Genomic DNA, 25,086 nt, shown 5'->3' on the forward strand with positions numbered 1-25,086 from the left:
TCCGATCGGATTGCACTAGCCCCCCCCCCCCCCCCCCACCGTTGGACGTTCGATTGGGACCCTTGCTTTCTTATAAATATGGCAGCCCTTTCACAGTGAACGGTGCAGTCGTACAGTGGCATCAGCAGCGTTCGTGGACACCCAGTCGGGGGACCATCGTTTGTGGTTTGTGTTTTTGTGTTTTGTTTGCGTCAGTGAACTCCTTTAGCCTAAATGGTGTACTGATCGGTGTTGAGTGAGACGTTTCTAAGGGGGTTTTCATTAACGTGGTAACGAGGACGTATTCAAAGGGAAAGGAAATGATCAATCATGTGAGTTCGGAGAAGGAAGAAGACGAGCGAACGGAGTGATGATCTCGAGTGGCAACGTTTATGCTAATCGTGGGCGTAATTTTTTGCTTATCTTTCGGTTCCTCTCGCTCTCTTTCTCTCTCTTTCTCTCTCTCTCTCTAACTCTCTCTCTGTTCGGTTCTTAGATGAGTTTTCTTGTCATCGGAAGCGTGGCAGTTCTGTTGCTGATTTGCAACGACCGAACAACCCAAGCAAACCCAGTGCCAGCCAGAATTTTGGGAAAATATGTCCTTTCGTATCAACCGCCGGGAACTAGTGGGAGGGATGCGTCTCCTCACCTGGACGATCCTTCGGATCAGGATGTGGAAACGAATGGATTGGACAGTGGAGAGCACGAAGTGGACGACAATGAGCATAACCGCTATCGGTATCAGCAGCAATATTATCAAGCACAACAACAACACCAACAGCAGCAACAGTTCCAGCACCAGGAGCAGCAGCAGCACCAGCAACAGTTCCAACAACCACAGTATGAGGAGCCTGATTCACGTGAGGATGAAACCGATGATGCGGAAGACTCGGAAGCGGCCGGTGCCACCCATCACCACATGACGACCTACATCCGGCACCACGGAGGTGGTACGCGTCATCACCACCAGCATCAGCATCATCAGCACAATCACTACCCCTCCGTCGACTCCGCAAGTGAGGAGGAAGAGGATACGAGCGCCAGCGAAGAGTCTCCCAGCGTGTACGAGCCAATACGGGCGTACAAGAAGGGCAAGAAGCCCAAGCCTTCCTCCTCCTCGTCCTCGGCCACAACCTACGGTGGCACCAATCCCCACAGTCATCACTATCACACGCACCATCAGCAACAGCAGCATCATCATCATCATCATCATCATTCGAGCTACTCGGCACCAAAGGGTGCCGCTTCATCCTCAGTCTACCACCATCCGCAACTCATTCATGCGTACCAGATCCTGCACGGTAGTGGGCATGGCGGTGGTGGTGGTGGTGTCCGCCAGCTGCCCACCTCCCACGAGTATGGCGTCGGAGATGAAAGAACCAGCAGTGAGGAGCAGGACGAGGATGATGACGACGATTCCGACGAAGATTTCCACAGTGGAGCAGCCATCGGAGCGGCAGCAGGAACCGGAGGTTATGGTCATCATGGGTATGGCGTAGGCACCGGACCGACGGTCATTCACACGAAAGGCCGCACGATACCGATCAGCCAGCACGTCGAGATCGAAACACCGGTCGCGGTACCGTACGTGAAGAAGATCCACGTGCCGATACCGCAGGAGGTGAAGGTGCGGATCCCCCATCCGGTGCTGGTACCGATCCCACGGCCCTACCCGGTCCACATACCCGTCTCGCAGCCGGTGGCCGTTCCGGACATCAAGGAGATCACGGTACCGATCGAACGGGTTGTGCCGTATCCGGTGGAGAAGAAGATCCCGGTACCGATCGAGAAGCCGGTTCCGTACCCGGTCGAGAAGCACGTTCCGGTCTACCTTCCCCAACCGATCCCCGTCCGGGTGCCGATCGTCAAGACGATCATCCACAAGGTGAAACAGCAGACGGCCAGTGGACCGGCACCGCCACCGGGCAGCGGCAGTGGTGGTGGTGGTTTCTGGTGAGCCAGGGGAGGGAGGGGGAGCTCCGAGTGTTTCCAAATCATGGCCAGCCAATTCTCAACCAGGGCGGAAGACGAGTCCGGGTGCCGCATTACAGCGCGTGTTGCGTAATAGCACGCAGCATAATAATTTATTGCATTCCAATTAGCCGGTGGCTGGCCGCGTGGCCGCTACTAGTTGCACTAGCAGGGGCGCACCTTTCCCGTGTTCGTCTTTCTTCTGTTTTTGCTCCACTTATGCTGGCTTGCATTGCGTGCATTGTGGGCTTCCCTTGTTAGCTTCCTTCCCACAAAATGCATTCCATTGTAGTGACTTCCTTTCGCTTTCGGGCTCTTTAAGCGTTTCCCTATAACGTGGTCACTTCTGTTTGTTTAAGCTGTTTGTTACTTTACACTCCCGCCCACGGTTAGTCCGACTTGCCTTTGACCGGGCTTTTAAGCGACTATTTTGACAGCTGGCACGGATTCGGAGCGAAAGACCGTTCGTTATTTGAATGGTTCAATTGTTATTAATTTATTAAGCTGCTCTTTTCCGTGGCTTTGGTGGACTTTAAAGGTCCGCTCGGCCCACCCGGTCCACGGTGCGAAATTGGTGAATTTACCTTCCGTCCCGGAGGGAAAGCCTCCAAAGGAATATGTACGCGCGGGCATTCATTCTCATTCACCATTCGTACCGGGACGCGCGGTACAGTGGTCCGCGAGCACGGAACCCAGAACGGAAGACGGTGGATGGTGAGGACGGGAGGATGGTTGGATTTTCCGCTGGAAAAAAATGTGCTGCAATACATCTTGATTCCTGCGTTCGCATTCGCATTCACCGATGAAAGATGTCCCTCGGCCGGAATGCCATGTGTTCCGGGTGGCAGGGAAGGAGTCATTGTGTTTAGTACGATTGTTGTTCAGCTTGTTTGTTTGTCTGTTGTTGTTAGGTTCGTAGTTATGTGTAGTGTGTAGCATTCGCTCTGCCTTTCGTGCGTTTGAAAATCAGTTCCCCGTGAGCTCGGCTCTTTTGCTCACAGATTGCTGCTTGCGTCGTACTATTTTGTGGCCGAAGCAGAACCCAACCAGAAGAACACGCAACACTTAAAACTGTTTCGCTTCCTTGCTGCCTCTATTGTGCCGTCGAACGTAATAAAACGTAATCTCATTATGTGCTTAAATTGGAATAAATTTGTTGCGTTTATGTTTGTAACCGTTTTTACGGAGACCCCAAGGAAAGGGAAGGTAAGTACAACCGATGGGCCACCAATCGACCGGCCGTTGTGAAAGGATTCAGGATACGAAGGGGCTGCATTCGCTCAACCATTTGATGAACTACAGAAACAGTTAGGGAGTGAGGATCCCTGTTTAAATGTTTACTGCTAGGGGAAAAAAAACCCAAACTCCGAATATTGTCTTACGGCAACCGTGGCTTCACTTTCCATTCGCGCTTATGCTGGTTTCCATTTTTTACAAAAGGGAGAGAGAGTTGTTTCAAATGGTTCTCTATGGCTTTTTTAATAATGATTTATGAAGGTTTTAACCATAGATGCGTCTCAATAATGTCGCTAATTTGCGAAGCGTTGCGATAAATCTGTTTGTGAAGATAATTAAGATTTTATTGCTGTTTGACGCAAGGCATGGATTCATTTGGTAAAATTAACTAATTTCCATATGTACTAGTGTTCCACAAAATGTGTGCTGACATCAATAACCCATAAACAGTATCAAAACTAATTTTAAACTAATCAAAACTAATTTTAAACAGTATCAAAACTAATTTAATTTTGTAATTTAAGTATCTCATCATTAAATATGATAATTGATTGAAAATTACAGCTATTGTGTCAAAGATTCAACATTAAGTAATTGTTCAAAGATCTCCTAGGTGGCCATTGTCATTTGATAAGAAAATGATTCTCATGCAATGGTGTAAAGATCCTTGGTGTGCACCAACTGTAACGACCAAAAAACAGATTTAAAAGAATCCTTACCCGTAGTATCCTTACATTGTGATCACGTAAAAATATTGAAGAATTCTTAAATTGAATAGACATGAGTTTAGTATTCCAATATCATAAAGCTACCCGGTGGCGCTCTTTGGCTATTGCAACAGAGTTTCAATCAATCACACTAGCTCCCCCAAAATTCAATAGCGTGGAAAATATCTTTGAAAATGAACAATAATGATAAGACGAACCTCGGCCATACTGGGTGACGATAAAATACAAACTCTATGGATGAAAGAAGGACTTCAAAGTGTACGTGAGACTTTTACCAATATTTGACCTAAAGTGCAGCACTTAAACTTAAACTGTTTTTCTTAAACAGTGAAAAGCCACAATCAATAGCCAGTCGATATGGCTTCTTGTTTGCATGATGGATTGTCTTTCGGGATCACTTTCAACCGTTACAAACCGTGCTGTAGATGTGACATCATGCTCTGAAGTGTTAAAGTTATATTCTCACCTATAAAAAATCGTTGCAATTCAGTTAAAACGTTGGTAACATTATTGAAAGGGTCTGACTGTAAGCAAACATATTTACTCGCCCGCGAAAATTCTTCTCGAGGCGCTCGATTTGCAAACAGCGCGCGTGGAAATAAAAAGTAATTCGATGAAGTGGTTGAAATAAACATCTCGTGTGCCAATATAATTTCCAATTCGAAGAACCCATAGAAGCAGTACTGATAAATTTGCTCGTTCGATGTACAATGCATTCTTTATTTCGATTCGTTAAAAAAGCAGTGGAGGAAATTAAAAACTTTTATAATATTATATTACCCAAATACCTCGCTCCGATTAATCAGACTTCTGTTTGAATTGGCCAATAATGTATGAAATATTTGCTCATCCTTCCTACTTTATGGTCGAATGTTGAATAGCGAGGGGCTACTTTTTAATTATGCTGGGTGTGGTTTAAATGTTTCGGTTTTGATTTCATTTATATGACCATTATGCGTTAGCTCATCACAGCCAGGAACCATGATGACCAGAAAAATGATTCTGAGCAACAATTGGCACGTTTTTTTTGCAAGTCTAGTGAAATTGGTATTGAAATGGGAAGTAATTTTCGGATTTCATCCATTCAAACGTTCAATGCTCCATTGCCAATATTGAATTCGATTTTGATGAGAAAACTGTCAGTAACGGAAATTCGTCTTCACCAACGAACCATAACCGCAATCTGAGTGAGTCAATATGGCAGAATTCGGATCAGTTCCGGTACCGCTTCAAGGGAAATTACGTCGTGTCTACCTCTACGCACCGAACAGTCATGTAATATTTAACGAAATTGCACCAAACCAACACAAACCGATAGCAATGTCCCGGAAGCAAACGCGCGAAAGTGAACTCAATTGCCAAAGTTAAGGGTTGGGCCCTTACGGAAGTGCCGGCACTTTCTCCGTATTACGCGCACGCTCGGAGTATCCAAACAGTGTCATCTTCAAACCGAAATCCAACTGAGTACACCCAACGGACGAAACGGTGGGGGAGAGGCAACATTTCACTTTCAAGGCTAATTAGAGTACAACCAAGCGTCATTCCTTGGCCGCGGCTGACGTGTGTCACCCTGGTGAGAGATGATCCATTTTCCACTCTGGTCGTCTTGTGCTACTGCCCTGTACCGATTCAAGTTCACGTTCGCGTTTAACCACCCCGGGCAACGCATCGAAGGACGGATCGGCTTTGTATGCTGCAGCTGCACACGAAATCTCTTATTCACCCAGGTGACCCCATTAGTGTGGCACAGTTTTCCACCCACTCATCCAGGCCATTCTTCAATGTGGTCAAATGATAGGAAAAAGGGTATCATTGTGCTCACTTTTCTTGTCTTGAAGTCTTCTGTTCCACCAGCATCTCATCTCTCTCTCTCTCTCTCTCGCTCCCGTGCGTGCCTGTGTGCTCCGGAACCACGGATCGGGCACACGAGAAAGAAACGCGTCACGAACTGCGTAATCAGTGTGTCAATACACGGTGACCATCGACCTGGTACCGCCCCTGGGACGCCACAAAACGGCCGCGCAACCCAAACAACGGCACGACACGCGAGAGTGTCAAACGTCACCACGTTGCGTCTGCGTCTTGAGGGAGATCTAACGACGATCTCATCTCCACTCGTGTCTCGCGGTGACGTCGCTCCGGTTTGCGGAGCATTGGAGAGGGGATGTGGATCAACACCCGGAAGGTGTTTATCTTTTGTACGGAAGAGCCAGATCGTTATCATTCGCGAAACAGATTCCACCGGAACCACAGCAGACCGCATGTACTATACGTCGCAGAGCTGGCGGTCAACCAGTGCCAGTCCATCGTGTCCGTTTGCGCGATCAGCAAGACTAGTAGGGGGGGGCTTGCTAGGGAACTAGAGTAGGCTGATGGTCACCGAACGTCAACCGAACGTGGCAATAACCGTGATAGTATCCGAGTAGTGTTTCACATTGTGAGCGGTGCCGCGTGTCGAGTGTCTTCTAACCGTTGTCGGCCAAAATGTAGCACCGTAAGTATCGGCTACCCCGGGGAGCAGTGATCCTCAGTTAGATGTGTTTGTGATCGTATGAGCGTGTATGCGACTGGCATGTGTGCTAAATGGTGCTAAATGGTGTGAAAATCAAGCGACATCGAGTGATCGGTTTCTGTTTTCTTCTTTTTTGCATCTCTCTTCCTCCCTCGCTCGCTCGTTGTCGCCCTTGCTCGGAACACTGCAGATGAAGCTGCGACAGTGCATTCTTGATATCGCTGTCATCCTGATAACGATTCACTCGCTGGTCGTCATCGCGCTGCTCATGGACTACATCATGGGCCACGCGGGATGGTCGGAACAGCTGGACACGCAGATCATTATGGCCGCCCTGTCGGTGTCCTTCTTTCTGATCTGCATCCTAACGTCCGCCTACCTGACGCACCGTGTCGGCAACTGTCTGTGGGTCGGTCCGCTGAGCGATCAACCGTCGATCGACACGATGGAGCACGGTTCCGATCCGCGCACCATCGCACCACCACCGTCGTACGAGACCGTCATGGGTCACCATGCACCACCGATCGCGATCGTTCAGCCACCGTCCTACGAGAAGATCAGCAAACTCATACCTCATCCACCTCCGCTAGAGGAAGAACCGCCACCATCGTACGACGCCACGATAGCAGCACTCGATGCGTCAACACATATCTAACCCCTAACGGACCCGGACGGGCGTTTCCTTACGTGCCATATATACCAAGTAGCTAGTCACGGAATGGCCCCGGATGGACGGCCACCCCATCTATAGGTCGCTGTCGTTGTTATTGTTGTTGTTGTTGTTGTTGTTGTCGTGCCGTTGATGTGGTTCGGAATGAAGGCCAAATAAACAACCTCTGTATGAACAGCGCAATGCACCCGTCTCTGTTGCTGAGCCTTTTCCCACCATTCTCCCTCCGGAATGGTCGCAAGTGACCGGCCGGAGGTGGAAGGGGAGAGATGGTCAGGTTTATTCCTCCTTGCGTTTCATTGTGGGCCCCTGTTGGCTACCGGGGGTGCTGGTGCTGCTGGTGGCTGGTTTCGAGTGACGCTTAAAGATAAGATAGTAGCCGAGTGCGATCAGCAGCAGTACGGCGAGCATGTCTAGCCCGTACACCTGATACGGCGCCATCGAGCGCGCCGGCGAACGCAAATACCGCAGTCCCTTGTTGGCGATCACCTTTTCGATCCAGAAGATGGCCCGATCAAGCGGTGGTTCCGGTTGCGCACGGAACAGAGCCGACAGCTCCTTGGCACGCTTCCGGTAGCTGCAATTCGCAGAATGCAACCGATTAATTGTGCATCGTTGTTGCATCGTGGACCTCTAGCTTACCTCGGATCGTTTAGCAGCTTTTCCAACGCTTCGCGCAACGTTTCTCCGTTTAGCTTGGTAGACGGAATGCCAACACCGGTACCGGACAGCTCGAGCCGGCGCACGTTCGAGAACTGATCCGCAAAGAACGGTACACCGATGACGGGCACACCATTCCAGGCCGCCTCCTGCAGACTGAGCAGTCCACCGTGGCTGACCAACAGCTTGGTCCGGCTACTGGCCAGCACCGCCGACTGTGGAACCCACGGCGTCATCAACACATTCGGTGGCATTATCAACCCATCCGCATTCCCATGCTTCCAGATGAACCCGTACTCCGGCATGCTGCGGAACAGCTCCAACAGTTGTCGGTTCACCTCGGGTCCCAACATTTCACTCTGCACGTTCGTACCGAAGCTGAACAGTATCACTCCCCGGTTGGCGCGCGCCATAAACTGTTTCATCATCTGTGAATGAGTAAGTAAATTGCGTTAGGTCTTGGCTGTTCCTGGTGCAACGGAACCACCATCAAAATCACTCACCGGTGACATCTCCTCCGGCCGCTTGATGTGCAAACCACCAACCTGCACCACATTCGGCGGCAGCAGCTGGTAGAAATCGAGCGCCGGATCACTATTCACCAGCACCAGCTCGGTGCGCCGCTCGAGTAGCTTCACGTGCGTCAACGAGCCACCGCCGTCGCCGCCCTCGAACAGACGCTGCATCCGTTGGTTTTCCCGTGGCATAAAGATCTGCTGGCGGTACAGCATGTCGAACCACCAGTACGCGGTGTTTCGGGCCCGCTCGGTGAAGCTCATCCGTGAGCCAAAGCTGGAGGCCGGGTGTGGCAGGTAGGTGGTGTAGAGGGGAATGTCCGCGAGGTACTGCGTGTACGAGGGAATGTTGTACGCCGAAACGGACACCAGCGGGGGATTGCCGAATCGCTGCACGAATCCGAGCAGAAACTGGCCCATCGTAAAGTCGTGCACGATCAGATCGAAGCGGAACGATCGCGGATAGTCCAGCAGCCGTTGGATGGCCGGTTCCTCCACCAGGAGCGCACTCGACACCTCGTAGTACTGGTACACGTTCATGATGTTCCCGAAGGCACCCTCGTACGAGGAGAAATCGGTCGTCGCGGCGTCAGCAAACTTGGCCATCAGCTTCTGCTGGAACTCGTCCATCACCAGGAACGTTTTGCCCGGTACGGACGCTTCCTGCTCGAACGACAGTATCGTCAGGTTGTGGCCGTTCTCGTACAACCGATCGAAGATCTGCCGGTTCCAGATGTGGTGGCTTTTGGAGCAGATCGTCTGCAGGAAGAGAATGTTTTCACCCTGGACGCTGCTGGACCCAATCGCCACCAGGGCCACGATGGCCCAGGCCACCAGTGGTGCCAACCGTAGCTTCATTCGGTTCGTCGTTTCTGTTTTCGTAGCAGCAGGTATTGCGCTGGAAGCAAAAACATTGTCAACAAAGCTAAATGTGTGAAATCGAGCGAGGATGGGGGTCGCCGGAATTGGAACGTCCGCATGTTGACCATGCTCTCACTTACTAACCTTTCACGCAATCAGAACGGACTCTGAACAAATCCACCACCCGCCCGGGGTACAAAACTCGTCGAACGTCGAACGAACCTGTATCTTATCAGCGGCACCAGCAATTATCACCCGCCCGGGCGTAAGGCTGCCTTGGTGAAGTTCCAAATCTCGCACCCTAGCTCTCACGTGCTCGAACGTTCGTATGCTCGCACCAATCTAAACGACACACTAAATCGTGTTCGCCTATGTCGCTCATTACTATCCGGTCTCGGAGAGGCGCTATGTGGCACTGTAGCCACCAGCCCCCGGAGCACATCGCAACACAACAACAATACCTCCAACCATTCGGAACCAGACGACCGTAGACCGGTACGGCTGCGTACATTGTATGAATGGGGCGTTCGTAATGCTCCTCCATGGTCGATACGGGGGCCCACCTAATCGAAGGTGCTTAATCGAGCGTGATCGCGAACATCGCTGCACTCCGCTCCCTCTGTATGATTAACTTCCTGCGTCTCCATCAAACATTCGCTATACGAGCGAGCACATGGCAACCACGATCGACAGCATGTTTTTGTGAATTGTTATTATTAGCGGTTCGTTCTTCCCCATTCAAACCCGTTCGCTGTCGTTTTTTTTTTTTTTGGGGGGGACCCACTATCATTGCCAAACAGCTTTTTTGTTTGGTCCCCGCTGCTTCAGCTCACCCTTCCAGTGCTGGGGAGTGCGATCGTTTCACTGATTGGTACGGTAAACCACCGATCGCTAATTATAGACGGGCGTGCAAACAAGCGCTTCGTGTTGGAAGGTGGCTGAAACCTGATTGGTGATTAAACTCCGCAGAAAGTGTGAGACGCTTGATGCGCGAAATTGCTGGCGATGTCGGTTATGGTCGCCCTTTTGGGATTTTTTTAAAAATACGACAATAAAGTTTGGGACTATGACAGACGAAGGGAGCTTAAACGAACAAGGCAATGGGGCCGCTTTCTTTACTTTTGGTGTCCGGTTGTGCTAAACAGGTCAATTCACAAAATCCGTTCTGGGCATTGGGGAACCCGTTACCAACAATTGTTTGCACAATATGTTATCGAAAACTTGTTGCCGTGAAGGGTGTAATACGCTGTTTATAATGCATGTGTATTGTTTGTTTATTTAAAAATTAAATAAGAATGTGATGGTAACGGTATGTTTTAGGGAAGTTTATTGTTGCTTATTGTTGTTTACACGTATTTCACAATTCGCTTGCTGCTCTCCACCTATTTTTAACATAAGCGATCAAATAGTCAAAACGAAAGCGAAACAGTTTAGAAGCAGAAACAAACTAATCTGGAACATCTCTTCAGACCAACATTTTACGAATGGTCTTGTGATGTAATATGTTACAGTTTTTCAAATTTGCATGGCAGTCATTTCATATTTTCCTTCGAAAAAAAATGTCAAAATAAATTACGGTTTTCACGTGTTCTAATAAGGATTTTACATCATGTGCAATGTGTTCCCAGACATTAATTTTTATAACGTAGTGCTTTCATCTCGACTAAATCAGCATCCACGCGTCGTTTCTGTTTTACGTTTAAGCATTCGTTTAATTACTTTAAAGAAGGCAATACTACACTTATAGTATCATAGTTTCATAGTTTCGGAATTTATAGTGGAGAAAACATAATATAAATCAGTAACAAATGTATTCCATTTGATTGCACCTTTTGATGACAGTTAACAAAGACTAAACATATTCCTCGGAAAGCACTTCCTGCAGTAATTAATAATACTTCCCAGAAGCAGAAACTCTTTACATCAACCAGCACTCTTACTGGACTGTACTCGTGTGCCTCTCAGCAGTCCAGAAATGCACGCCAACGGTTGACAATTATGCCGCAGTAATACCCATACTTACCATGTTACCTCCTGCCAGACGCACCGACACAAACTCCTACCATACTGGGCCAGACAGTTGCTTCTCCTACGTGGCAGCTTTGCCCCGTGCGTATGTCTGCACGAGCGCAGTGTGTTATTTGCTGCATTTTTTTAACCTCTCCCAGACATCTACCTAACAAGACACTTTCCACGAGCCCTCTAACCATACTTGCCGGCATGATTGCCTGTAAAGCACACCCCTTCCGGACGGATGCAGACGGGAGCCCGTGTCTCGGTCCATGTTCGCACACTAATCTCGCCGCAACAAGAACATTTGGCTTGCCGTCGTTCCCGTTTCCGGCGCGAGCGTATCCCCGGAAGCATTACAATCGCAAAAGAAAGAAGAGAAGACTCGTGACGTGGGTGAACCAGGACCAGGACATTCTCCCAGTTAGACAGCAGCAGTCGAGTAGCTTCCCGGTGATAGAGAAAGCCTGTAAAGTAATGTAAACAAGCAATCGGATGTAATTTATGGGCGGATTGCTCATCGAGCGCCACCGTGCCGTGCCGTGCCGTGAAGTTGATGATGATGATTCACACGATGCGCCCGGTGATGCTGCAACAGGAAACGCTAAAGAGAGAATGATGTTTCTGGGCGCCAGGCTCGGCTACGGTACGGAATAGACGGCAGGCGAGAAATTGCCCCGTTTTCCCCCCGTTAAGACACTCGATCAGCAGCACTCTCGGCCGACCAGCCAACCGACCGACCGACGAGCGTTGTTGCTGATGTTGATTTATGCACATTTGAACCGAAAAGGGCGTCAGCATTATAGTGACGGTAAGTGGTGCGAAGGAGCCGAACGGGTGGCGAAAAGAAGAAGTCAACATCCAAATTGCATGTTGAGTGCACGGGGCCATACAATCATCATCATCAACAACATATCGTCATACGCACGGATGATCGGAAACATCGTTGCAAAGAATCATCTATTATACGCCTCCCGGTGGCTTGGCGACTGAAGTGTGGAGTGCACTGGCGGGTGTGTGCGTGTACTCAACGTAAATAAAGATAAAATTAATCCCCCCGGCACTCACCATGGCACACCACAGGTTCAGCTACTGATGATTGTTGCTTGTTTGCTCCACAATACATAGTAGTACCCAGCCGATGGTGCCAGTGATGCTGAACTGTTTGGTGCAGTTTTGAAGCAGCAGAATTATTGAAGTTATTGTTGAAGGATTTCCTTTGGCGTTTTTTGTTTCCTCTTGTGCTCCTTCGTGTGCTTGTGCTTTGTTTGCTCCGGTATATGGCCGGCTTGCAAGAATAATGCCGTACATGCGATCTGCGTACATCATGCACGGCCAATATGCTCTAAATAACAACTTCCGTGTACAATGGCAACGGGTACGGTAAATCACTCTGGTAGTCATTCAACCCCCCGGGCCATCTGATAGCAGCCTTCCCCCCCGGACAGTGGGTGATAGTGGTGACCATAATTACGTTGATTTTCACTTGGAAAAGCAAACCATTCAAAACAATTGTTATCCATATCTATTAATTTATTTTTAACTTTTCAATTAAGTTTTACTAGATTACTTAAAAAGTGACAGAATTTTTTAAAAGATTGAACTAACAACTTGAAAAGTATATCAAATCATAAGTAGCTTAGCATTGATGGATGATTCCGAGAAAAGGGGAGAAAAGTAATAAAAGTAATTAGGAATAACCTTAAAATGCCAAATATATCCCTATCTACTCTATTAACCGGCCTTTGATGAATAGTATAATGAACCTTCCTTCCACCTAATCGGTCTAATATACAGCAACAAATTCTTAACATTCTACTCCACAACGTATTCCAAACTTTATTGGGAAAAGAGTGAAGAAACATCTTTGTCACCAAAAACCCCTAGGAAATCATCAAAATCGTTTACTTTCGACAAATTCTTATTGTTATCCCTTCGTATGCTGTACTCGTGTGTCTCTCTTTGACTTCGAACATAGAGAATCATTGCCGCAGGCCTCACTCACCCTAACACACATCCTTCCAGCCGAGCGCAACGTTGGCATCCTGCAATAACAAAACCTTTTCATTTGGCCTTCCCCAACTCTTTCGACACCCTTCTTCCTTCTTCCCTTTACCCACACACATGATAATGTGGAGCGAAAAGTGGGAAAACGAAGAGAACAGAGCGCTCACAAACTCGCGTAGTACAACAGATCATCATCGGATGCTGCATATGACGAGAAGGGGACGCACCCTAGCCTATACCAGCAGTAGTACTAGTAGTAGTAGTAGTAGGAGTCTGCAAAGCAATCCGTTTGCAATTGAACCGAATTAAAGGGGCACGTGTATGCTTTTCGGTCTGCAGATTGCTCGCCCACGCTCGGTCGTTATGGTTGCTAGCAATACAGTTTGCGTTTAGGTATGAGAGAGTATGATTGTATTGGGGCTCTAGGGGATTTCCGCAAGCGGTGAGAGCGCCACCCTTTCTCACCGGGAGCACCGAACACCAAAAATGCTAATTTTAGATCCAGGCCTCTCATCCAACATACCACCGCACCGACAGACCAAAACTCCCCAGAAAGCCGAAAGCTAAGGTCGGATGTCATGTGCTTCGCACTCTTCGGCACTACACAACGAAGACGAAGACGGCGAAGTCTTCGGACCTGGGGCACCCAGCGAAGGGTGGACCGTGTTTATGAGTTTGAAAAATGTTTCCACTCTCGGTCCCCGGCGGAAGGATGCAGATGGCCCCGGACGGAGACTGTTCATTTAATTGCACGGACAAGCCTCGAGACGGTCAGACACGGCCACCAGTCGACGGCACCGCTCGACGCTTTCGTGAATTTGAAATTGTCTGAAGTGTCTACTGGAGTGCCGGGCGATGAGGGACGGACCAACCAACGAGGTCGGTCAACCGAACCAGACAACCGGACAGAAAGAAAGTGGGAACTTTGAACGCCAAGAAGCGACGCGACGACGCGAATCTACTGCAGCAAAGATCTCCGGATGGCCGAAAGTTCATAATTTGCATATGTGTGAGAGCGTTATAATTTTAATTAAAATATTTAGAATAATTAGAAATTTTCACTTTGAAAGAAATGGCGTCGGTTCCCTTGTCGACGGGGCAGTCTTCGTGAGCGCAAGCGGCTATTACGGGACTGGGGACTCCATTCCAAGGTGCTGGTACAGCGTTACGCCTCCACATATCGTGTAGTGTTCTGCTCTCCAAACCGCACAAATAGAGAGCACTTCTACCTATAGCGGAGGGCGCAGGCCACATCGTGGCGGTTGTTCATTTTCACTGCACACACTCCAGTCCACTATTACAGCTGAAAAACAGAGAGCTGAGCCGGGATGGTGTGGAAGAAGGAACTGAAAGAAAGGAAGGGATAGTGATCGAACTCACTCCCCCCCTCCCAAAAAGACCGCCATAAGCCCGAGAGCTATTTTCCAGTTCGGTGACCAGAGCCGTTCCCCTACGCCATGCTGTGGATCGAAATCACGTGACGCTCAATCGTTAGGATAAGGGTCTCTGGCAAAAGGTCTGGTGCTGCTGCTGCTGCTGCTCATGCTATCGAGCATTAAACTGGCATGAAATTGTAATTAGAAAATTATGAAGTCAACCGCCAAGTACACGAGCCACGAGTTTTCATTTCTTCACCACAAAATGAAATACGCACCATTGGCCACCTTGCGCCCACCAGGACGATGGAAAAGAAGTGGAGAGAGGCCCCCCTCCAATCCTCATGGCCGATGTCAGCCTAAACAGGGTCGACATGTAAATCGACACAATCGACCGTCTGTGTCGTGTCTGCGGGAAAGAATAAGAGAAATGAAACGCCAAACGGCCAAACATTTGGCATTTGAGTTTTCTCCTGACTGTTTTCGTTTTTCAACCATTTTCGTCGAACAACATCAAAAGGAACGTGTTTTTCGCTAGCGCTAGAGCTAATCCACTGAACGGACGGACGGACGGATGGGCTGCACACAAAAAATGACACGGAACCCGGGGTCTATGGAAATACTCTGAAAATGGCTCTCGAAAAAAGTGAAAACCCAATCCTCCCGGTTGATGGGCTAGGTTCTAGGTTTCTTGGCAATCCCGCGCACACTATCCTGGGCAGATGCGGCGATGGTTGTGGATGTTGTTTTCGAATATAATCGAACCGATGGCGAACCTACGGAGAACGCAATGAGCGAGTGAAGATAACAATTATTCTCAAAAAAAAAAACAGTCCTGGAAGGATCTCCTCGGGCAGTTCTCAGAAATGTTTTCGTAAAATCATCCATTCCTCCGAAGCCCGAAAACAAGTCCATTCAACAATCGCTTAATCTTACCGGCAAATAGATCATATTGAGGGCAATTAAATCATATCGCCCACCCCGTAGAGTGGATATATTCCCCTTTCGTCAATTGCGACGTCGAGTTGTGCAGAGCAACAATGATACACTTGTTTACGACCGTCCGTCTGTACGCAGACGCAATAGGAATGTAAACAAAGCGAAGCATATTGTAATCCCTTCCGATGGTAGAGCATCTGCGCTAATGCCTCCTTTCCAAGGACGTTCAACACCCGGGGATTGCATTTGCAAAACTATCAGATACTAACTCCTCAGGAAACCAGTGTTGTCTCTCGTGTCTGCTGAGTAAACGAAGCTGATGATGGTGATGATGCTGACGGTTCGGGCTAAGCTCTAGCTCGCACAAATCCCCGGATACACCCAGCTTCAGGACGAGAGTTGTTTGTTCAGCCATTCAGTCACCCCTAACGGTGCTAATTCATCAACAATCGGAAATTTATCTTAAGGTTTTAAATTACTATTTACTATCCACGAGCACAATGTTCCAAACGAATCAACCCCGGGGAATCCATGTTAGATCGAGCGATTCCGTTTCACTTCAACGCCCCCGTTCAAACCGATGCTGCCACTGTCCCTTCTGCTGCTGCTGTCATTCTCATATTCACCCCTCGGTTTCATGTCTCGGCTACCACCGATTTGCAGCTTCTTACCGCACACACCCAGACCCAGGATCGCTATCGTAACGCATTTCACGCATCGACACTTACGGTGCGAGCGGTGTGGCCACGGGCTAGGTGCCGGCGCATATGCTGGTATTCCCGGTGTGCACTCGAGCGAGCAAAGCAAGCCGGCCGGGAAGGAAAACATATGTATCGCAAACATGAATCCACGGATTTGAATTCACGACCGTCCGCGGCCATCCTATACATTCTCGTCTCTGCTGATTGTGGGGTGTTTGGGTTCATTTTCACGACAAGACAATCTCGACAACACACGGCAAGTCTAGGCGAGCAGCAGCAGCAGGTCAAGGCGTGGTTTTCCATAAAATGTGTCCCCCGAAAATGTGCGCCCATTATGAAACAGTGCGCGCAACAACAGCGTACCGCTCCGTGGAACGAATCGGGTGCCTCCGGTCGCTCCGTGTGCTTGGTCCCGTAGCCCGTGGGCTTCCTTTTTGTGTTCCTGGCCTCCGCCTGTTCCCTTGTCGCCCATCCCATTCTAAGCTGGTTTCCAGTATGATACGTTGGAAGAGGATTGAGGATTTTTTTTCTTTCTTCTTTTCCTTCTCCCTTTCATAAACTCAATGCACCCCTTGAACCGGGGTCCTGGCCTGCACCTTAGGCGTTGTCGCACGCATTTCCATCTCTTCCCGTTCTACCACCGAACGCATTATTTATCGCATGACAATCACTCATGCTATTACGAGTGACAATTATTTGATGCGCGTGTACCGCACATATTGCGTGCAAAAGCACCGGGCACCCCTCGGGGAGGAGACCAAACAGCAGAGCACGGGGATGGGCACGAGAACGGAACGGAGGACTGCGGCAGTCTTTTTGTTTGATATTTTAATTTCGGCCAAATAGTGTTACGCTTTTCTATCTAATGAAACGTGGGCCCCGAGGACACTGATTTATCATGGGTGACAGGAGTTGATGGGATGCCGCGATTCAGGGGCCACCGACAACGACATCGAATTCAAGAACCGACGTACGATTCGAGGATGTGGTTTCCCTGGGACAGACTTATTGCTCACATCCGGCTGCAGGTGTGTCTGGGTGCGAGTGTGTGGTTCGTTGTGCCAGGGGTGACCCTTTGCTTTGATGTCACCAGCGGATCCACAATGCCCCAGCGGTTCAATTAATACGACCGGGGCCAAAAGTTTTGCAATCCTGTATCCGGTGCCGGCGATGACGATGTCACGGGTGTCTTTTCCCGTGGGCCATGGCGAGGCATCACCGGGCGGAATTGAATGGAATAAATTTTAATTCAACCTATCATACGCAGCAGCAGCGAGCCTTCCTTGCCCCGAAGGTTCAATCTCGCCGTACGACTCAATCAATGGCAGAAGATCCCGGCTCGGCTTGGATTGGAAGGATTTAACGAAAGCGAGAGTGGATTTCTCGCGCGCATAGACGCCATTGAGGTCCATCAACCCTCGGGGGCGAGCACTTGGCGGATGATTGAACAAGCCAGCGAGCGATCTGCGTTTGCGGAGTGGAACCGTTCGTTTGTTGTTCCTCATTCGCCCCAGGGCCCGTGTTCTATCTATACTGCTACAGCAGCAGCTTAATTACTAACTGGAGTTCTTATCTGTTGTGTTGTTGTTGTGTGCTGGGGTATGTGGTAATGTAGCTTAGGGAATGAATTGGAATTAAATTCTAATTCCTCCGCCTGCGTAATACACGCCAGGTGTGCACGTGTGTGCGCGAGACTTTACCATGCAAGGGTTCAATTGTCGAATAAACAGCATCCCCTTTTTCATCTGTTCAACTTCTTCTTGTTCGTATTATTCTCTCGGAATTCTCTGCCATTAATCAATTTATAGAAACGAATTCGATCGATCAAGCTAAACCGATTACCGCAGGCTGTAAGGAACGAAAACACGCAAGTACCGTTAATGGATCTGCTGATTCAGTGGACTTGGTTTGCTTCTTTTCGATTCCCAAATACAAGGTGTCCGGTATAACAAATGTAAAGATCATTTATGGAAGTTGAAATCATTTTTTAATTCTTTTTATTTCAGAGCAAAATAATTTATTTTACCTATTTTTTTTTGTATCTATTATACAACGAGCTCTATTGTTATAATGTAAATATAAACAGTTGCAAACAAAATCACTCGACAAGTTAACAATCCTTTTCAATTACCTTCATGGAGAAGCATTAAAATATCTTGAAAAATTCTCTCTACCTGTTTGACCTTTATAATAAAGGCCATCTTTTCGTCCTAAAACAGTGAGATCATTGCATCTACAAGTTTTTGCTTGAAAATATGCCCATTTTGCAATGAATTAAAATCAATGTGTTTTTTTGAAGAGCAAGTATCCGTGGCCCAAAATTACCTTTTCTGCACATTTTTGGGTTCGTTTAGACACGTGATAGGGGACTCCATTTTATGAAATACAATATTTACAGGCTTGTTGAAGTTTGCTTTAGGCCATCGTAGACCATGTATTTATTTGACGTTAAAAGGGACGGACGAGCCATGTATTTAGTCAATCACGTTTCTTCAAAATTTTGATAGACTTTAGCTTTAATGTTAATGAATGTCTTTTTTTAACACTGGAGACATTTTCAAAACCATTGAATGGAACTGTTCCAAACATCACAATTCCAGCGAGAATATTTTACCTATGAACTGTGGGTTCAAACGGTTGATATAAACCCATATTGGCGAGAATTTAGTACTGAATCAACGCGGAATCGTTTTTGTATAGGATTGTAGATTTTAGCGCTCGCGAATTCCACAATTCTCACAACAATCTGTGCACCTAGACCAGCATCATCAGAACAGGACTACAACGGCTCAATGACCATGCACCCAGCGGTGACCACCATCATTATTCACCAGACACCACCCCAATCGCATGGCTAATAGTGTAATCGATTGCAATTCGCTCTCCACTGTTTAGTTGATTAATTTACGTCGCCGTACAGCGAATGATCACGCGATTATGAAACACGTCCTTTCGGATCCACACTAGCACCACCCTCGAAACAGTTGCATCTCTAGGGTCGCTGTGACCGAGAGCAAATGTTTCATTTTATCTCTCCTTTGCCCACGATTCCACGGTGTGCAACATAATAACAACAATGGCAAACAGAGCCCCGTGTTCCTGCGGGCTGACAAACCACGGAGAAAAAGATGAATTTGACGAAGCAGCATAAAGGACACATTTCATCTCTGAGGACAATAGAAGGACGAACCAGAAGGGAATGGTGAACCATGCGAAACGACACCCGGAAGCCCGATGTCCCGATGTCCCGATGTGACCTTTCGATACCGGCGAGAACGGTGCGGCGCCATTGGGCGTCGGGAATACCGTTGAGTGCATTTGACACGTTTCCCTTCTTTTGAGATCGATTGAATTGGACTTTCCGTGCTCGACGTATAATCGACTTTCCCTTTTTCGTCGATCAAATCCCCCTATTTGGGTAGAATTACCAAGCAAAAGGGAGTGTTTGTGAAACATGATTCGCAAACAAAACAAGGTAAGGTAAACCTAGTATTGTGCACCGTAGGATTGTACGAGCTGATGTGTAGATATCGCACTGCAAACATAAGGATCTAGCCCTCGTACCGTCTACATGCATTACAACGCCTGTTCTCGCAGCATCACAGGGCACGGTTTCCGGTCACGCCAGCATGCGGACACGTAACACCTACCACTGGTAGGCTACCAGTGAGCCTGGTATAAGCCCCGTGGATCACACGGCGAATGCAATTTATATTGTTTCACCTTAATGGTTGCCGCTGTGCGCACGGTTTGTGGTGCAAATCGTTGACACATAATAATACAAACGGCCACGGCAAAATGACCACAATTTATCGACCGGAACCGTGCACAATCTGCTGGAGATCGAGCACTAGGGTGGGCGGCCACCGGTAGCACCGCCAGTCAATCAGTACAATGCCGGTAACGGACGACCTGCATGAAACCGAACGCTGGCGAACGCTGGCGAACGGTTGGCCTCACGTTGCGAACATAAACTTCTGCTTGGTCCGTGTACCGTGTCAATCAGATGGCCGGCACCGCCACCACCACCGGCATCCACCGCCAAGTGGTGCTCTCCAGGCTCGCTGCGTTGTGGCGAAAAAGGTGAGAAGGCGTTCGGAATTCATTTGCAAAATTTCATCACTCACCCGCCAGTCAGCATCGAAATGAAATGGTTGACCGCAAATCAATGCCAATGATTGCGCCGCACAGTGGTCCTTTCCGGTGGCCAAATCGGTATTCTGTTACACTTTCGCCCCGATAGACGGAGCGTCAATTGGGCTACCTTAAGAGCAAAATTTAACAAACCGCATTTTGTACTGTATTCGCTCGAAACCATAGGCAAATTTGTAATGCCTTCCCCCTTCATGCAATGCGAATGTTCCGAAGCCATCACATCCAGACGGCTCCGAACCGATAAGAAACGGTAGCAGTTCCTGCTAACGAAAGAGCGTGTTTTGTCCAGCTGGTTTTCAATCAAACCAATCGACAAGGTTCGACGACGGTTTATGGAGGAAGAGTAATGAGCCAGCTGTCCCAGAAATCAAAATATCCAACGCCAAACAGCACCAGCTGGCTAGGGGCGAGAGATCGTTGCTTGGCTCGGTTGTAATCGTTGATTTGCTAAATGAAAAATTGGATAGCCAGCACGGCTGTAGCCTTAAAAGTGCTCAGAAAATCAGAGCCAGGTGGCAGGTTGTCAGGCGTTTTCCTTGTCAAAGTCTTTGTTAGAATATCAGACATTGCCCCAGGAAGTCATTCATCTGTCATTGGCAGTTTTGTTGAGTTCGCAGCCACAAAGTACAGCTTAGTTTAGAGCGATTGGCACTCCCTGTGGCGGACGAAATCGATGCTCAAAAGGAGTTACACAGTTAGATTCCTTTACCTTTTTTGTAACATTGCGAGCTACGATCTTACGATCTTTTATGCTCAAAGAATTGTAATATTTTAAGCGGTTCATTGTTGCGAACTATTCTATTCTACTCTATTTTACAAATGTTTTGAGCATTTTGTGATGTTGTTAGAAAATTTTAACTATTCCTCAAGATGTTTCACGAGTATCCCTGAATTCCAACTCAAACTGTTCCCAATAGAATCCCCCCGGCTATTAGTTTCTTTAATGGATACTATCGATTTCTTATCAAATAACACCCGGCTCTGGTGATAAAGATAGAGATTATCTGCTGTGCAACGTCTGGTGCACACGATGATGGGACACGATGATACTGAAGTTCTGCCAATGAGACACTATTCTCGAGTGCCTTGCACTGTGACCTCGTTCGAAAGAACAGGAACGCCCATAGAACTCGAAGCAGCATTTCAAGTGCCGTCAACAATAATTGAAGCCGTCCAATCACACTGGCAAACAGACTGCGACGTCTCGGTAGCAGTAAAATTTTATTCAACTGCAAATCGTTCGTCCTTTTCGAAGGGAAAAACGCTAAACGTCTATGGTGAGCAGAGTGTTCCTGAGGGTGAAGCGACAAGTTCTTCTGCCGGAAACGCACAGCTAGGTCAACCTTCGCACAAACAACAACAGATGACGGGAGGCGGAAGGAATGTACAAATTAATCAATCATTCAAATCGGATCTGGCTAACGAATTTCTTGTGCCAGTGGCCGGCCATTTGTGCGTCGTTGTTCGTGCTCACGTGTTTGACCCGGCTCCGTTCGACCTAACGACGCAGAAAATGTCAAACGGTGCAAATCAAGATTCCCGGAAGTCGAGTCCCGTGCTACCAGGGGTTATCGGATCCAATCTTGTGAAAGTGATTGAATAACTTGTGCATCTGATAACAAACCATTACGACACCAAACTGTTCCGATCCGTGAAGGGAGGGGGGGGGAGGTAAAAGTGGGCAAAAAATAGAAGAATAAACAACAGCCGATCAGCTTCAAGACCAAGCCCAGGCGATAGGTGTACACCATCGAGCAGCGTGCCTAGTGCTGCCATTGATTAGACTGTTTTTTGTGTGCTAATTATGAAAATATAAACACAGTGTACCATAACGGCCAGCAATGCAAGGTCGTAATCAAGTTTATAACTGCTTACTAATGACGCCTTTGCCTAGAGGAAATCTTGAGAAGTCGATGCACTGCTTGCACTGTTAACGATAAGTCAACAAAAGGATGCAAATGAATCAAGTTTATTCGCTTAGCACACAAGTTTATTAAGCTTAAGCTCAAGCATTTTTGGGTTAAATTAATTAAAATAAATCGCAAACCAAAATTCAAACATGCATTTTTTGGACGCTCAGCATGTCATCAACTTTAAGTCAGCTGCAAAATATCTGCTCACCCGTTTAACCGACGTGACCTCGCCTTATCAGCTCTCAGTTTGAAAAGAGGGGATTTTTACGCCTTCTCAGTGATAACGAGTCGATCAGCCGCATGTCTAGACCACCGGGCTCAGTCTACAATCAGCATTCAACTGGTACTGTGACACCCAGCCAGCATGTAGTACGTGGTGCTGCATTAACATCAATTGACAATTGCTAAACAGATTTAAGGGGAAGCTGTTCGTCGTGTGTCATCATCACCTCAAAACAGTGCCAGCTATAAGATGAAGGTGAAGATCTTCCTAACGACAGTGATTGTGCTACTCTCGCTAACCGCTTGGTTCACCGGCACCAGTGCCCAGCCGGACGCGAATGAGAACTGCGAATGGCACTACGAGTGCTGCGAGTACGAGGCGGATCCTGAGGGAGGCTGCAAAACGCTCTGCCCAACACCCAAAATCGTGTGCCCAGCCCAGTACCCACAAGGTGCCACTACCGAAATCTCTCCCAAATCGGGAAAGACACGAGTCATTGTGACAGTACCGTGCAAGGAAGGGTTTATGCAAGATCATCAGAAAATGTGCCGCCAGGTGTTTAGCAATTTGTAGTGTTTCACTGCGCGGAACGCCGGCCCCAGTGGCCATCAATTCGGCGAAACCAATGAGCTGAAGCTGGCAAGACTGGCGCAACACATCATTCGCTTGTTTGGGAGTACCTCCTCGAATGGACTCATTCTCGATGCGGTTGGATGGAAGGCAGATGGCAGATAACTTATTCGACATAACATCCCCGCCAGCACTGCCCACTACTACCCGCCGTCATCATCATCATCATCATCATCGTCCGAACGGTGACCGTAACCATCGAAAGCTAATTGAAACGATGATGATCGACCACATGGCCGGTGTGTAAGCGGATGCGAAGCCGCTCCATTCGCCCCAAACCCTGGGATTACCGGTGGCCTGTCAACGGCACACAACCACACGTGCCCATCAGTCCCCACTCTCAGCATCAGGCCACACTCTCAGCATCTCGAAGCCACCACCCGGCTCCTTTATGCTGCCGACCCCTCCCTGCGTTCGAGCATTACAGCCCAGTGACCACAGCAGCCCGATCCGGGGACCGGGGAGATAAAGTGCAGAATTGGAATATTTAGTTACATAATAATAGCTTATACGATATGTAATCTTATTGGTTTTGGCAGGTTAAACTCTCGTTTAGGCTATCGTTGTCCCGGTTGTCTCGCTCGCTGGCGTCACCACCACCAGCACAACCGTAGGCTCCTACTCCTACACCATTACGTCGTGTTTAATCCGAAACCCTAATTAGATTTGTCCAGTAAGTAAACCGCCCCCTCTTGCTTCATGCTTCAAGGAGACAGGAGGAACGAGGCTAGAGAAATGAAGTTGGTTTTGGGTTTCCTGCCGCTTCCACGACTGCTCCTTGCAGGTGAGTGACTCGGCCAGGCGAGAACGAATCGATTCGCTACGCTGGTAACAAACACAATTGCCAATCCCGGTGTCCCAGGATCCTACTCGTAGTGCGTGGACACATCGCATCGTATCGTCCTCGGGAAGAAGGTTCGGAAGGCCTTCGAAATGGAGCCAGTGGAAATCGATTCCGGGCCAATAGTGGATTCGCAACGACGCCCTTCGCTGGAAATAGTCCGGAATTTCCGTTTTTTTTCCCTTCGTCAACCTCGCATGGCCGGCCGTGATGGGTTGTCGTCACGGATGGAGCGTCAGGGGGAGGGAAGGAGAAGATGGTCTGGACAAATAGAAAAATAATATTGTCCGGATTCCGGATATTTATCACGTGCCACTGCCGGTGATGTGTAAATTCCCGTGTACTCTCCCGTTTGCAATCCCTGCGGCCTCTCTCTCGCTCTTCTCCGCATCCTTCCACTCCGCGGGAGAATCGGACAAACGATTTTTCATCTTTCCTCCGAGAGGAGCCAGACGCGGTCCGCGGGAAGCGCGCTCTTTGTGCTGTCAGAAAACAAATAAATTTTACAATTCCGTTCCATATCCGATCACATGCCTGCTGGACAGCACACAGCCCACAGTAGCGGCAGCACTGCGGGTTTCTCGTCTCTTCTAGCCTCCAGCCTTGAGTGCCACGCTGCTTCCGATCAGTTTATTTATTTCGCCTTTCGTTCGTTCCCGCTCCCGTGTCCTGTGAATTGTTTTACTTCGGTGATTTCGGTGCTCGACTTTCGACACGGAATTGAAATGCTTAGTGGCCGTGCTCGCCTATCTCGAGATCCGAGATGCTTCGCTAGGAATGTTGGCAGTACCGGAATAGCTAAACTGGCCATTTTTCTTATCCTAGAAGGATGACGGGGTTGTAGCTGGATTGAGTGCTGGCCAGACGCTCATCGCAACAAACGGGGAGCAGCGAAAGCGGAAGCATCCTTTACACTTTCGCTGCTCGGTCATAAGGAGCATTATGATGATGATGATGATGATGATGATGATGGCAGAAAACAACGAAAGAAACAAGGGAGTTAAAGGGAAGATGAGAGGAAGGTTCAGCAGTACATTTCTCACGCCGGAAGAAGCCAACCTGTCAGGACGGAAGTTGATGTTACGGTGAGAAGACCAAACCGAACGATGCTCTCTCCCTCCTCGCCCTTTCCAACCACTTCCAATGACGGGCCCAACGG

General features: G+C 48.4%; 3 protein-coding genes and 1 long non-coding RNA gene across 4 annotated transcripts; 3 read left to right on the plus strand and 1 right to left on the minus strand.

The window, feature by feature from the left end:
• Nucleotides 1-288: 288 nt before the first annotated feature.
• On the plus strand, nucleotides 289-1,936 carry LOC126581274 (transcription factor mef2A-like). The gene is made up of 2 exons (XM_050244811.1): nucleotides 289-311; nucleotides 476-1,936. The coding sequence occupies exons 1-2, from the start codon at nucleotides 300-302 to the stop codon at nucleotides 1,934-1,936; spliced, it is 1,473 nt and encodes a 490-aa protein (XP_050100768.1). The 5' UTR covers nucleotides 289-299.
• Nucleotides 1,937-6,120: 4,184 nt separating this feature from the next.
• Nucleotides 6,121-7,279, plus strand: LOC126581275 (uncharacterized). The gene is made up of 2 exons (XM_050244812.1): nucleotides 6,121-6,408; nucleotides 6,617-7,279. Exon 2 carries the CDS (start codon nucleotides 6,617-6,619, stop codon nucleotides 7,079-7,081), a length of 465 nt encoding a protein of 154 aa, XP_050100769.1. The 5' UTR covers nucleotides 6,121-6,408; the 3' UTR covers nucleotides 7,082-7,279.
• An 8-nt stretch (nucleotides 7,280-7,287) lies between these two features.
• LOC126581273 (UDP-glycosyltransferase UGT5-like) lies at nucleotides 7,288-9,901 on the minus strand. The gene is made up of 4 exons (XM_050244810.1): nucleotides 9,277-9,901; nucleotides 8,260-9,169; nucleotides 7,739-8,184; nucleotides 7,288-7,673 (listed from the first exon to the last, which is right to left on the minus strand). Exons 2-4 carry the CDS (start codon nucleotides 9,127-9,129, stop codon nucleotides 7,376-7,378), a joined length of 1,614 nt encoding a protein of 537 aa, XP_050100767.1. The 5' UTR covers nucleotides 9,130-9,169; nucleotides 9,277-9,901; the 3' UTR covers nucleotides 7,288-7,375.
• A 12,673-nt stretch (nucleotides 9,902-22,574) lies between these two features.
• Nucleotides 22,575-24,239, plus strand: LOC126580934 (uncharacterized). Its single transcript, XR_007609125.1, has 2 exons — nucleotides 22,575-23,870; nucleotides 23,949-24,239. It is a non-coding gene; the product is annotated as an uncharacterized LOC126580934 (long non-coding RNA).
• Nucleotides 24,240-25,086: the final 847 nt, after the last annotated feature.

This window comes from Anopheles aquasalis, chromosome 2, assembly GCF_943734665.1.
Source record: "Anopheles aquasalis chromosome 2, idAnoAquaMG_Q_19, whole genome shotgun sequence".
Classification (NCBI taxonomy): domain Eukaryota; kingdom Metazoa; phylum Arthropoda; class Insecta; order Diptera; family Culicidae; genus Anopheles; species Anopheles aquasalis.